This window comes from Schistocerca gregaria, chromosome 6, assembly GCF_023897955.1.
Source record: "Schistocerca gregaria isolate iqSchGreg1 chromosome 6, iqSchGreg1.2, whole genome shotgun sequence".
In the NCBI taxonomy this organism is placed as follows: domain Eukaryota; kingdom Metazoa; phylum Arthropoda; class Insecta; order Orthoptera; family Acrididae; genus Schistocerca; species Schistocerca gregaria.
The window spans coordinates 46,644,770-46,658,843 of record NC_064925.1 but is presented as its reverse complement, the minus strand read 5'-3'; the positions used below and the strand labels follow the sequence as shown (position 1 = coordinate 46,658,843).

The 14,074-nt window shown below is 46.0% G+C and overlaps 1 protein-coding gene across 1 annotated transcript in view; it reads right to left on the bottom strand.

Moving 5' to 3' along the window:
- LOC126278715 (microtubule-associated protein futsch-like) overlaps positions 1-14,074 on the bottom strand; it is a 47,821-nt gene that overhangs the window by 7,124 nt on the left and 26,623 nt on the right. The window contains exon 3 of the mRNA XM_049978989.1: positions 2,055-3,287. Coding sequence (XP_049834946.1) covers positions 2,055-3,287 — 1,233 coding nt within the window. The remainder of the gene's footprint in view (positions 1-2,054; positions 3,288-14,074) is intronic.

Genomic DNA, 14,074 nt, shown 5'->3' with positions numbered 1-14,074 from the left:
CCCCTCCTGTGGCGGATTTACGGCTTCATCTCAAATCCCACTTTGCGCAATCATGGGCCACATCCTGGGAGGCTACCTCCTTGTCTAATAAACTTCGTGCGATTAAGGTGACACCTGTCCCATGGCGTTCTTCCTTATGCCTCTCGCGAAAGGACTCAACCACCCTCTGTCGTCTTCGCATCGGCCATACCAGGCTGGCCCATGGTTTTCTTTTGCGTGGTGAGCCACCCCCACTTTGTGGTTGTGGAGCTTTCCAGTCAGTGGCCCACATTTTGGTGGAATGCCCCCTTCTTTTAGCTCTGCGTACTAAGTACAGACTTCCCTGCACTTTACCCTTAATATTAGCAGACTATTCCCGGATGGTTGAACTGGTTCTCAGTTTCCTCCGTGAAAGTGGTTTTTATTCTCAGTTTTAAGGATTTTCATCTCCCTCTGGAGTAGGGGCAGGGCGGTGAGGGTTGGGATGTCTCCCACTGTAGGCTGTGCTTGGAGATTCCTGACTCCCCTCCATGGCCATGTTCCTTCTTTTTTCCCTTTTACTGTTTTTATCGCCTTTTAGGTTTGTTTAATCCCTTTTACAATCCGCCCTTTTACACTCTGGCGATTGAACGCTTTTAAATACCATGTGGTCTTGCTTGTACTGCATCACAGGTGGAATACTTCATCTCTTGAGGTTGCCCATTTACTGACTTCCCTCCTTGTGTTTTTATCATTGACGACACAACTGCACTTTTTAGCCTTTTACCTTTTACCTTTTTACCTTTTTACCTTTTTTACCTTTTTACCTTTTTACCTTTTTACCTTTTTACCTTTTTACCCTTTTACCCTTTTACCCTTTTACCCTTTTACCCTTTTACCCTTTTACCCTTTTACCCTTTTACCCTTTTTACCCTTTTTACCCTTTTTACCCTTTTTACCCTTTTTACCCTTTTTACCCTTTTTACCCTTTTTACCCTTTTTACCCTTTTTACCCTTTTTACCCTTTTTACCCTTTTTACCCTTTTTACCCTTTTTACCCTTTTTACCCTTTTTACCCTTTTTACCCTTTTTACCCTTTTTACCCTTTTTACCCTTTTTACCCTTTTTACCCTTTTTACCCTTTTTACCCTTTTTACCCTTTTTACCCTTTTTACCCTTTTTACCCTTTTTACCCTTTTTACCCTTTTTACCCTTTTTACCCTTTTTACCCTTTTTACCCTTTTTACCCTTTTTACCCTTTTTACCCTTTTTACCCTTTTTACCCTTTTTACCCTTTTTACCCTTTTTACCCTTTTTACCCTTTTTACCCTTTTTACCCTTTTTACCCTTTTTACCCTTTTTACCCTTTTTACCCTTTTTACCCTTTTTACCCTTTTTACCCTTTTTACCCTTTTTACCCTTTTTACCCTTTTTACCCTTTTTACCCTTTTTACCCTTTTTACCCTTTTTACCCTTTTTACCCTTTTTACCCTTTTTACCCTTTTTACCCTTTTTACCCTTTTTACCCTTTTTACCCTTTTTACCCTTTTTACCCTTTTTACCCTTTTTACCCTTTTTACCCTTTTTACCCTTTTTACCCTTTTTACCCTTTTTACCCTTTTTACCCTTTTTACCCTTTTTACCCTTTTTACCCTTTTTACCCTTTTTACCCTTTTTACCCTTTTTACCCTTTTTACCCTTTTTACCCTTTTTACCCTTTTTACCCTTTTTACCCTTTTTACCCTTTTTACCCTTTTTACCCTTTTTACCCTTTTTACCCTTTTTACCCTTTTTACCCTTTTTACCCTTTTTACCCTTTTTACCCTTTTTACCCTTTTTACCCTTTTTACCCTTTTTACCCTTTTTACCCTTTTTACCCTTTTTACCCTTTTTACCCTTTTTACCCTTTTTACCCTTTTTACCCTTTTTACCCTTTTTACCCTTTTTACCCTTTTTACCCTTTTTACCCTTTTACCTTTTTACCTTTTATCGTTTTTGACTCTTCTGAGCTGTCACTCGGTCGGAACTGACCGCCTTTGTAACAAGGGACTGATGACTTTGCTGTTTGGTCCTTCAACCCCAATCAACTAACCAACCAAGCTCTGCGTCTCCGCCTCGCTCTGCGTCTCCGCCTCGCTCTGCGTCTCCGCCTCGCTCTGCGTCTCCGCCTCGCTCTGCGTCTCCGCCTCGCTCTGCGTCTCCGCCTCGCTCTGCGTCTCCGCCTCGCTCTGCGTCTCCGCCTCGCTCTGCGTCTCCGCCTCGCTCTGCGTCTCCGCCTCGCTCTGCGTCTCCGCCTCGCTCTGCGTCTCCGCCTCGCTCTGCGTCTCCGCCTCGCTCTGCGTCTCCGCCTCGCTCTGCGTCTCCGCCTCGCTCTGCGTCTCCGCCTCGCTCTGCGTCTCCGCCTCGCTCTGCGTCTCCGCCTCGCTCTGCGTCTCCGCCTCGCTCTGCGTCTCCGCCTCGCTCTGCGTCTCCGCCTCGCTCTGCGTCTCCGCCTCGCTCTGCGTCTCCGCCTCGCTCTGCGTCTCCGCCTCGCTCTGCGTCTCCGCCTCGCTCTGCGTCTCCGCCTCGCTCTGCGTCTCCGCCTCGCTCTGCGTCTCCGCCTCGCTCTGCGTCTCCGCCTCGCTCTGCGTCTCCGCCTCGCTCTGCGTCTCCGCCTCGCTCTGCGTCTCCGCCTCGCTCTGCGTCTCCGCCTCGCTCTGCGTCTCCGCCTCGCTCTGCGTCTCCGCCTCGCTCTGCGTCTCCGCCTCGCTCTGCGTCTCCGCCTCGCTCTGCGTCTCCGCCTCGCTCTGCGTCTCCGCCTCGCTCTGCGTCTCCGCCTCGCTCTGCGTCTCCGCCTCGCTCTGCGTCTCCGCCTCGCTCTGCGTCTCCGCCTCGGCCTCGCTCTGCGTCTCCGCCTCGGCCTCGCTCTGCGTCTCCGCCTCGGCCTCGCTCTGCGTCTCCGCCTCGGCCTCGCTCTGCGTCTCCGCCTCGGCCTCGCTCTGCGTCTCCGCCTCGGCCTCGCTCTGCGTCTCCGCCTCGGCCTCGCTCTGCGTCTCCGCCTCGGCCTCGCTCTGCGTCTCCGCCTCGCTCTGCGTCTCCGCCTCGGCCTCGCTCTGCGTCTCCGCCTCGGCCTCGCTCTGCGTCTCCGCCTCGGCCTCGCTCTGCGTCTCGGCCTCGGCCTCGCTCTGCGTCTCGGCCTCGGCCTCGCTCTGCGTCTCGGCCTCGGCCTCGCTCTGCGTCTCGGCCTCGGCCTCGCTCTGCGTCTCGGCCTCGGCCTCGCTCTGCGTCTCGGCCTCGGCCTCGCTCTGCGTCTCGGCCTCGGCCTCGCTCTGCGTCTCGGCCTGCTCCTCCTGTGCAAACAAGCCAATAACTTATGCCTCACAGGAGAAAATCATCTGCTACACAATTGACAGGCCAGGAAGGATAGAATGAACACTACCATGAAATCTTTCCATGTTCCTCCAGCCAACAAACATTTGAGTCTTCCTCTGCCAAACAGAAAGGCAAATGATCTGCTTATTTATCCGCTTGGAGATCCTCCTTGGTGGTGTTGTGACATGATACCCTTGGCTGACTGACATCCTTGTTGCTGGTATGCATCTCCAGCCATTTTTCTGCTGTGAATTCCATGGATGGACAGAATGAGAATGCCAACACATCTGTAGACCTCATAGGTGGATTCTCCAGCCTCTGTGACCTGCTCCAGTGAGCCTTCGAAAGCTGCCACTCGATAGCCACTGAGGTGACACCTCTCCATTTTTATCCCCTTTTTCCCTTTCTTATCATGGCACTCTTTTTGGTGGCATGTTTGTGGCCTTTGAATCAACAAAGAGAATTTATGGCTGCTCTTGGAATCATAGCCTCTACCTGTTTTCTGCTTCCAGGAAACAAAATTGCATGCTCATAACTTGCTTTGAACTCTCTCATTTATTTCCAGTCTGCTTTGACATCCCCCCAAACTCACACCATCACCCAGGGAAAGTTTCCATGCCATGCAGTGGAGTCATGCTGTTTATTAAGGATGAAGTTCATAGTCATCCTGACTACTCAGCTTCTAGCTATTCCTGTCTGCCTTTTACTTCCTCACCTTGACTTTTCCATTACTACTGTTTACATCCCTAAGTCACTGGACAGTCTGCTTCCAGCTTACTGGCCAACTCCCTCACCTGTTTCTGCTGCTCCCCTTGGGGCTCTCCCAGAACCTGTCAGAAAGGTGCCCTCTTCGTTGATTTAATGCTCCCTGTCACCCTTCGAGAAACATTATTTCCCCACTTACAAATGTAATCATCATTGCCAACAATGTTCCATTCTTGCACTTCAACTTTACTGGGCAATGTCACAATCCCTCATTTGACTGAGCCATGTTGGGGCTCTTCTCACATGCAGAGATGTGCTCTCCATGTTTTTAACCACCATTCTATGATGGCAAACAACATTCATTATAAACAGTTGCACACTTTGTGTCGTCGCACCCTTAAGGACAGCAAAAAACTGGCTGGATTAAATTTACTAGTTCTTTTAACAATTCGATTTCCACTTCTGTTGTGTGGCCCAACCTCAGATAGCTCTGTGGGACCAAGATCCATTCAAAAATTCCTGGCCCGATAGCAGCAGATGTAGCCATGATGGACCCAATCACTATCTCTACGATCTGTGATTTTATAATGTCTGTTATTCATTTCCCCTTCCGTGATCCTTTTGAATACTACAACAGGTCATAGTTGAGGAGTGTTCAATTCAGAAAACTATGCTGTACCTCTGTTTTGGTCATGGGCAGTATCCTTACACCAGCCTTCAAACATCCATCAGCTATGATCTGAATTCCCAACCTGCCTCCTTGCGTTTTGTGGGCACCTTTGCCCTACTCTGCGACAGTTGCTGTATGTGGCAGCTGGCAGCTCTAGTGGATTCATACTGTTAAGCACAATTAAAACTGAAATATTTTGTGATTCTCACTTGTATCGATATGCTGTTTTCATCAATCTCACATTTATAAAATTCCATATCTATCTACTTGTCACTGCACCTGATTCCTAATTGCTATCAATATTTAATTTACCAACTTATTAACACTTAGATGAGCATGTGCAGTGAGATAACATACCACTGCCACGTTTCAAGGTTTTTGATTTGCACTTAAATTAGGTCTATGTAAAGTTATTCAGCTTTTTAATTTTTTTGCAGGAGCCAGAACAAGTGCAGGCAGAGGAGGAATTAGCAGGTGAGATTTTCGCTTTCCTCAGTAGCTTAATTACATGTTGAAGTTATCGCTTTAATGTTGTCTTGTGTGGCACATATATTTTCATCTTTTTCTTTGACATAAGTTCTTCATTGGTGGTGAGGTAAAATATAAATTTTACTAGTGAAATGGTTGTTCAGAATTTTATGCTTTAACCTGACACTGGATATAACTTATGAGGTACATAATTCGTGTGTGTGTGTGTGTGTGTGTGTGTGTGTGTGTGTGTGTGTGTGTGTGTGTGTGTGAGGAGAAAAGTGAAGACTGGCTACGATGGTGGAATGAGGGCTGAGCACTGAGCAGTGCTGGAATAGGAAGGTATGGAGATATGAGAAAAGTGAATAACTGAGGTGGAGAGTCGTAGGAGCATAGAATATATTGCCTGGAGGGTTCCCACCTCCACATTTCGAAAAAGATGGTGTTTGTGGGCATCATCTGTATGTCTCAGGCAGTGAAACAGTAATTGGAATGAAGGATGTTTTGTTGAGTGTCCCGCAAACTTGTTTCTTGCCCTGTTGGTAGGTGGCCCTTTATGTGGACAGACAGCTTGTTTGTTGTCCTGCCATCATAGAATGCAGCACAATGGTTGCAACTTAACTTACTTATAAAATGACTGGTTTCACAGGTACTCCTGCTCTTGATGGGACAGCTGGTGAATAGGACCAGGGTGGAGCAGTAGGTGGTGGTGGTGGTGGTGGTGGTGGTGGTGGTAGGATGTATGGGACAGGTCTTGTAGCTAGGTCTGTTGCATGGATATGCGTGATGAGGTAATGGATTGAAAATCCATCCTAAACACTCAGAATCCTAAAGCCGTCCTCTCGTTCAGGTTCACTGAGCACACCTCGCGAGTAGGATTGTGATTCAAGACACCCTATCCACATCCCACTGAACCTCAACAGCTTCTCCCCCTTTGCTTCCCCTGGACCTTCACGAGCCAACAAGCCACCTTCATAGTAGTTGACATCCACTTCAAAGGTGGCTTCTTCACTGCTTCTGTCCATATTGAACCTACTAAACACAAGTGATGCCTCCATTTTGACAACTGACAGCCATTCCATACCTAGAAGTTCGTTCCATACAGCTTATCCACCCGCAGTTCATGAGCATTATTCCTCGAAGTTACTGGGGGACTGAATAAAGCATACAATAACAAATCTCCTGTGCCTTATATTTGCAGTCTCCCCCAAATCTCTCTGTCTCTCCACAGAGGAGCATTCCCCTCATAACTAAGTACCAACCACAACTGGAACAACTGAATTACATTCTCCACCAAAGTTTTGAATACCCGTCATTGTCTTCTGAAATTTGAAATGCCATGCCTACCATCCTTCCCATCCTTCCCACTGTAGTATTGCTCTGTCCACCAAACTTAGAAAATATAATTGGCCATCTGAACACAAACCCTGCTCCCAACCCATTACATCATGGCTCATATCCCTGTAACAGAACTAAATGCAAGAACTGTCCCATACATCCTTCCACTGTCACCTACTCCCGTCAGGTCACAAATATCACATACCCACCAAAGGCAAGGTTTCCTGTGAAACCAGTCATGTGATTCACAAGCTAAACTGCACCCACTGTGCTGCTATCTGCATGGGACTGACAAGCAACAAGCTGTCTGTCTGCAGGAAAGGCCACTTACAAACTGTGGCCAGTAAACAAGTGGACCACCCTCTTGCAGAGCAAGCTGCCAACATCACATCATTCACTTCAATGATTGCTTGACAGCCTGTGCCATTATGGATCCTTCTGAACTGCACAAGTGGGAATCCTGCCTGCAGTATATCCTTTGTTCCCTTAACACTCCCGGCCTCAACCTTGCGTAGTCAGTTTCCTCACCCATTCTGACCTTTCCACGTCGCCATAGAAGAAATGTTTTCACACACGTGGAGAGAATGACTGATAATAAGTATCCAAAGATAATGTATGTACAGTTTCTCTGTCCCTTTGTTGGCAAAATATTTCCCATTAAGATATTTGCTACAGTCTGTTCCCAGACCAATCTGTTTGTATTCATGCCTCACCTCTGTACTGGGAGTCCAGCACTGAACTGCTATCTACCACCCATACTCGTGGTCATATGCACAAGGAGAGAAATATTGCTCAGATAGCCATAACGTTAGAACTTTGTTGTGACACATAAGGCACATGATAATGTTGTGCAAGTGAAGCAGCTTCCTAGTCCAAGTAACATAAAAATATTTCATATATGCCCTAAGCTTGTCACTAATATGAGAATCATTCTTTGAAGTGTTAGGTGAACACTGAAAAGTTGCACTGGTGATATCCCAGATTCCAATGTTGTTGTTGTGCTCAGCGGAAAAGTTTCTATGCAGCAGCAAAAAATATATCCACTGTCACCCTCATGGAGGCAATGGCAGTGGCATACAGGAGGCACAGACCTGGAAGAATAATATAGGAATCGGGCCGCATGATTAATGAAGGAGGATGGTGAGGTGGAATGACACAGTGATCAAGGCTACGCAATGGGACACAAGGCAGAGGTATAATTTTCCAGATACAAAGAAGTAATGAAAAAAAGCACAAAAAGAGAGATGTTCCTGAGTAGCCAAGTGGAATAGAGCTTCATTGCAGCACAGATTGTGTGTAACAACATGCAGCTAATGAAACAGATTTCTAGTGAAGGCAAGATAGAGAATGCCCCATTCCACTGAAAGATATTTGCTACTATGAGAACTATTCTTGAATCTCCAGTTCAGCCCTCAGTCGGTAACAACTGAGAAGGACTGCTGTAGGCACCCAGAGTGTAGGTTGCACTGGTGGCGCCAATATTGAGGGCTGCATTCTTATTAAAATAGCCATGGCACTCCAAGTAGATAGTTGATGTAGAGTTTGTGACCTGGTTTGGCTGGTAAGCTACTGTGCAGTGATCTATGAAGGCTCTGCAATGCAGGAATACTGGAAAATTGTCCAGCGTTATGGGCCTTTGTATGAAACTATGCAGTGTCTGTCATAGGAAAGATGAGCTATACTGAGTTTGTTTCAGGCCACTTAATACACCAGCAACAGAGAGCCATTTGTTGAATTCCACAAGTTGGCATTGTAAGGTACCAACCAGATGGTACACCACACAGTTTCACCTCACCCTATTATGTTTCCTACTCCATCCTTTTGCCATACCCATCAAAGTTCTTACTGCCTCACCTCTATGAAGAAAACACCTGAGAAATACCCCACTTTATTTGCCATGCCCTCTTGTGGCTGTATGTACCCATCTTTAAGTAAAGAAAGGAGTGTTGCATTCTATTTATTTGATGTGGCACTTTGACTGCATGAACAGCAAAAGTGGTAAGTGATAACCATTTTTGCTATTTGTGTGGGGTATCCCTGAGAAAAATTCATGATAATTTGAAATTTGGGGTGAAGTTCCTGCAAGTCACAAGTGCTCTCATTGTAAAATACTTGATGAATGTAATGTTTGCATATGCCTGCAGTGAGTGAGGCTGCATATGCAGTCATACACACAATTCCTAACTGTTCCTCTAGCCACAGTGAATTAATCCTGTAACATAAATTTGTATGTTTCAATAAGCACATTACTACAGGATTGTAAAATTTGGTCCTTAATTATGTGAAATGTTGACTAAACATTTATTTGCCCTTGTGCAGTCTTCAGATAGCACCCACCAAATGGAATAAAGTTTTGGCTTTCTTGGAATCGCTTAGTAATGTTCATTGTTGAACATAATTGAGTGGATCAGATGCTCAGTTATTCACTGATCAGTAGGCACATTAAAAGATTGAAATAATTCTGTTCTTTATCATGTCATATTGTAACATTGTTAGTGAATAACCTGTTTATTTTACCTTTGCAGGTAATGTAATTTTTATATTAACATGCAATTTCTTTTCTTGTCAATCAGGCCCTGTTGAGGAGCAAGGTCGACCTCCTATTGCTCAGGTGAGTGAAACTAGAGGGAAGCACCTGTGAGACTGGCAGAGCATGGGTGAGTTTCACCAGTAGCGAAACAAGTTTGGTTTTGTGGCATGTAATGAACACCACACAGTTTCCTGGCATCCTCCTAAGGGTGCTCACAAATTTTGTCAGCCCAGTGTTTTCAGCCTTTCTGTGCACTGCCCTTAATAAACCCCATTTTAATTAATCTGCTCCTTTCTACATATCCTATTCATCTCCACTTCATTCTGATTGTTTTTTGCACTCCAATCCTTCCTGGCCCCACAACCTTTGCAACTTCGTCCACACTGTTAACTGAAATGTTACCTCAAGTCCAATATCACACTAAAATTGTCTAGTGTACAATCCAAAAAATTCTCAAACAATACTTTCATACTGGCTAATGACTGCTTAAGTGCATGTTTGTGTCCTATGTAATGACAGTTGTCACTGTGCTCATAGATCTAGAGGCTAGGTACATCACTGAACCAGAATGAGGTAGCAAGGAATAAACCAAAAATCAGCAGGTACGGTGAAGCCTCATAATTTCAACTACTGTTCTCCCACTCTGTAGAAATTCTTCATTCATATGCAACCGAGTTCATCCACAAGAGAAGAAACATTTCTGAAGTGAACAAAAGTTTAAACTCGCTGACTGGCCCTATTGCTACAGCCATCATTCATAGATACTATAGACATTGCGAAATATGTAACTTCACGCTACAGAAGAATGCTGAAGATTAGATGGGTAGGTCACATAACTAATGGGGAGTTATTTGAATAGGATTGGGGAGAAGAGGAATTAGTGGCACAACTTGACTAGAAGAAGGGATCGGTTGGTAGAACATGTTCTGAGGCATCATGGGATCACAAATTTTCTTACTGGAGGGCAGCATGGAGGGTAAAAATCATAGAGGGAGACCAAGAGATGAATACACTAATAGATTCAGAAGGATGTAGGCTAAAGTAGGTACTGGGAGATGAAGCAGCTTGCACAGGATAGAATGGCATGGAGAGCTGCATCAAACCAGTCGCAGGACTGAACACGACGACAACAACAACCACCCAAGTGATATGTTACACCTCTGTAGATGTGATAGCTACAGTTGTCAAACATATTGCAACTACAAAACAAGTACCTTTCTAAAATGATAGCAGAGTCACACTTCTTGCTATTATCATAGCCAGACACACTTCAATAAATCTTCATAGAATATTTTTGTGGCTGTTAAACAGATATCTTGTGTTTTTGATAGAGAAGTCGCCTTGTCTCTGTTTGTGAAGATTTTAACACATGTAGCTAAATAATTCAATAAAACTAATTTCCTGTTTGGTAGCTCATGTATCACAGATTGTGCTGAGTGAAGTAAAAGTATGTGTGTAGCTACTTATGCTTTTTGGGATTTGCTTCCAGTAATATTCAGATAGGTCTCTGATTCAGGAAATAGAATCAAATTATAAATCTTTTGAGAATCATACAGATCTTGTACTGACTTCTGTATGCTGATAGGTGTCCCTCCTGCAATGACTGTATGATCAATGTGCATGGTGCCTGTCATAAGTATTCGACTGTATGGTGTCTGCCACAAGGAATGCAACTCCGAGGGCAAGGGCTCATTCCACATTAACTTATGCAGCCATAGACATTGCAAAAATATCCTTAATGTAATCACAATGGGACTAATTAATCCAAAAGGATAAAAATGTCTGCTGTGGCACACAGTAGTAAGTGTTTTTTGAAACTGTGGATATTAGGTTTGATATTGTTTGCAATTTTAAAATGATCATCAGCTGGATGCTAGAATAAAACTTAAGTTCTAATATCCTCAACCATAATCATGCAGTGAAAGTAGTTGTGTTTCTTGCTCCACTGAGGGAATACTTTTGAATAGCATGGCACTGTTTCTGTACTATTTCCATAGTGAATATCCACTTCTGATCGATGTCTTCAGGATCTTGCTGGAGCTCGATTTCTGGCCTTCCTGTATCACAACATGAGACACAGTGGTCCACATTGAAATGATTAGTGAGAATTTTGCTGCCTCACTCTGCTCACTCTGTTCGTGAGCTAATCATAATAGACACTGTGCTGGAGGGAAGGGGCCACAAGTCATTGTGTATTTCTGAAGTGATGCAGATCTCACTCCTCCACAATATTCACTGGAAAGTGGCCCACCTGTGGGTCCGGGGGTTAGAATAGGCCTGAGGTACTCCTGCCTGTCATAAAAGGTACTTAGCACCTGCGTCCGGAGACAGATGGTTCCACGACCTATTTGCAGTCATTTTGGTTTTTCACTTCTGGTTTCTTCCTTCCTTTGTTTGCTTCCTTTCTTTGTTCTTGTCCATCTCACTGTCTTCCTTACTCTTCTCCTTGCCTCCTTTTCCGTGCCGCCGCCTCCTCCGTGCAACCTCCTTCTCCGTGCCGCCCCTCCTTCTCCGTGCCGCTAGACAGTCTGTCCTTTCTTTCCCCCTGTCCTTGACTGAAGGCTGAACCACACATTCGCACGCTTTGCTGGTGACGGGTTATGCATAATTCTCCACCCTGGGTAGACAAGTAAGTCACGCACGTACCCCCTGGTAAAGTCCAGGCCCAGGGAGGGGTGATTGACGGAGCTGATACCTTCTATGTTGATTGGTTCCTCCATCTGTTTCTCGGAAGGTGTGACCTGAGGTGTGAACAATCACCTAAGGTGGGAGTGCCCTCTGATTGGGTCCCCACAAGGAAGGAACGCGCCATTGGAGATGCTGGCAATCATGGGGGATTACTCTGCAATGGATATCTCTTCTTTTCTCTCTTGACTTCTGCCCACAAACGAAAACTTGACCAGGCACCAGTGACAAAAGTACTACCGCCTGCCCCACAGTTCCTCGTAGTTTCTCAATCTGAGGACGGAAAGGATTTTTCCTCTGTCAACCCTTTAGTTATCCAGAAGGGCGTAAATGCCATAGCAGGATCGGTCAAGTCTTGTACCAGGTTGCGTAATGGTACCTTGTTACTAGAAACTGAGAGCACCTTTCAGCCACAAAAATTGCTTCGGGCCACACCCCTGAACACATTCCCTGTCCAGGTGGAGGCTCACCGCACATTAAATTCGTCTCATTGTGTGGTATATACTAGACTCTCAATGGATTGACTGACGAGGAGATTCAGTATTTCCTCGCTGAGCAGGGCGTGATTGCTGTCCATAGGTTCATGAAAAAGGTCAACAATGACCTTGTACCGACCTGGACACTTTTCTTGACCTCTGATAGTGTTCAGCTGCTGTTGCGCATCAAAGCAGGCTACGAGGTTATTTCTGTTCCCACCTATGTCCCGACACCTACGCGCTGATACCAGTGTCACTGTTTTAATCACACGCGCCAGTATTGTTCCAATGTGGTTAAATGTGTGACTTGTGGCAGGGATGCCCATGAGGGTGACTGTCCACCTCCATCTGCTCGTTGTGTGAACTGTCAGGGTGACCATGCAGCGTCCTCCCTCGACTGTCCCATCTACAAGGAAGAATGCTGTATCCAAGAAATTTGGGTCAAAGAGAAAGTCTCCACCTCGGCTGCTTGCAAGCTATTTGCTAGTAGGAAGCCCATGCTGCTCCTAGCGGGGAAATAAAGTACTGTCCTCACCTCTCCTTGGACTACAAGGAGGTGGCGATGCAGGCATGCGATCTGACCTTCAGCACTACGGTCATCTGTTCAGCCAGTGCTAAGATCGCCCGGTCGACGTCTCCTCTTCCTCCCATCACCCCTAAGACACAAGCACCTTAATCAGCTTCTGCCAAAACGAAGACCCAGAAGTCCGATGGATGGGCCTTCAAGAAGGAACAGTCTCGTGCAGACTTCTTACGTACCTCGAATTCCCAGCCATCAACCAATACTTCCACAAAACGGCCTTTCAAGAAGGCTCATAGGAGACACAGTTCTCCTTCCCCACCACGGCGCACTTCTTCTCCTGCGCCACCCAGCGGTTGCAGCCCCAGGCTGTCATCCGTTTCGCCTGACCGCACCGCAGGTAGCTAAACATCTGTCCGTTCACCAGCAGAGGAAGCTTCCCCTGCCGGCCATCTTAACAAGATGGCCGATGAACCTATAGAACAAATGGACGATGACTGTCCGCCTACTGCTAGCGGTGGCAGTGCTTGCTCAATGCCGGGCCCTCAGCGGCCTTCGAGGTGGCCCCTTCTTGCATCGTCTTCTTCTCACGATGGCATTTATTCACTGGAATATTCGCAGCTTTCGCTCCAACCGAGAGGACTTGAAATTGCTGCTCTGCTTGCACCGTCCGCTTGTCATAGCCCTCCAGGAAATGAAGCTACGCCCATGCAATCACATTGTGTTGGCACACTACACCTCTGTGCGTTTTGGCCTACCCCCTGTGGTAGGTATTCCGGCTCATGGAGGGCTTATGTTGCTGGTCCGGGATGATATCTACTATGATCCCATCACATTGCACACCGGCCTGCAGGCAGTTGCCATCCGCATTACTCTCCCCAGTTTTACATTTTCCATTTGTACCGTTTACACTCCATCGTCTGCTGTTACAAGGGCAGATATGCTGCAAATTATTGCTCAGCTCCCTGCATCATTTTTGTTAACTGGAGACTTCAATGCTCACCATCCTCTTTGGGGCTCTCCAGCATCCTGTCCGTGGGGCTCCCTGTTAGCAAACGTTTTCAACCAGCTAAATCTTATCTGCCTCAATACTGGCGCCCCTACTTTCCTTTGACACCTCTCACACCTATTCCCAGTTAGACCTCTCTATATGTACTACCCAACTTGCACGCCGGTTTGAGTAGTATGCGCTTTCTGATACATATTCGAGCGACCACTTCCCATGTGTTATCCATCTCCTGCATCATACCCCCCCTCCGTGCTCAACTACTATGAACATTCCCAAAGCAAACTGGGGGCTCTTCTCTTCCATGGCGACCTTTCAGGATAAACCTTCACAAGCTGCGATAGTCAGGTCGCACACCTCATGGAAG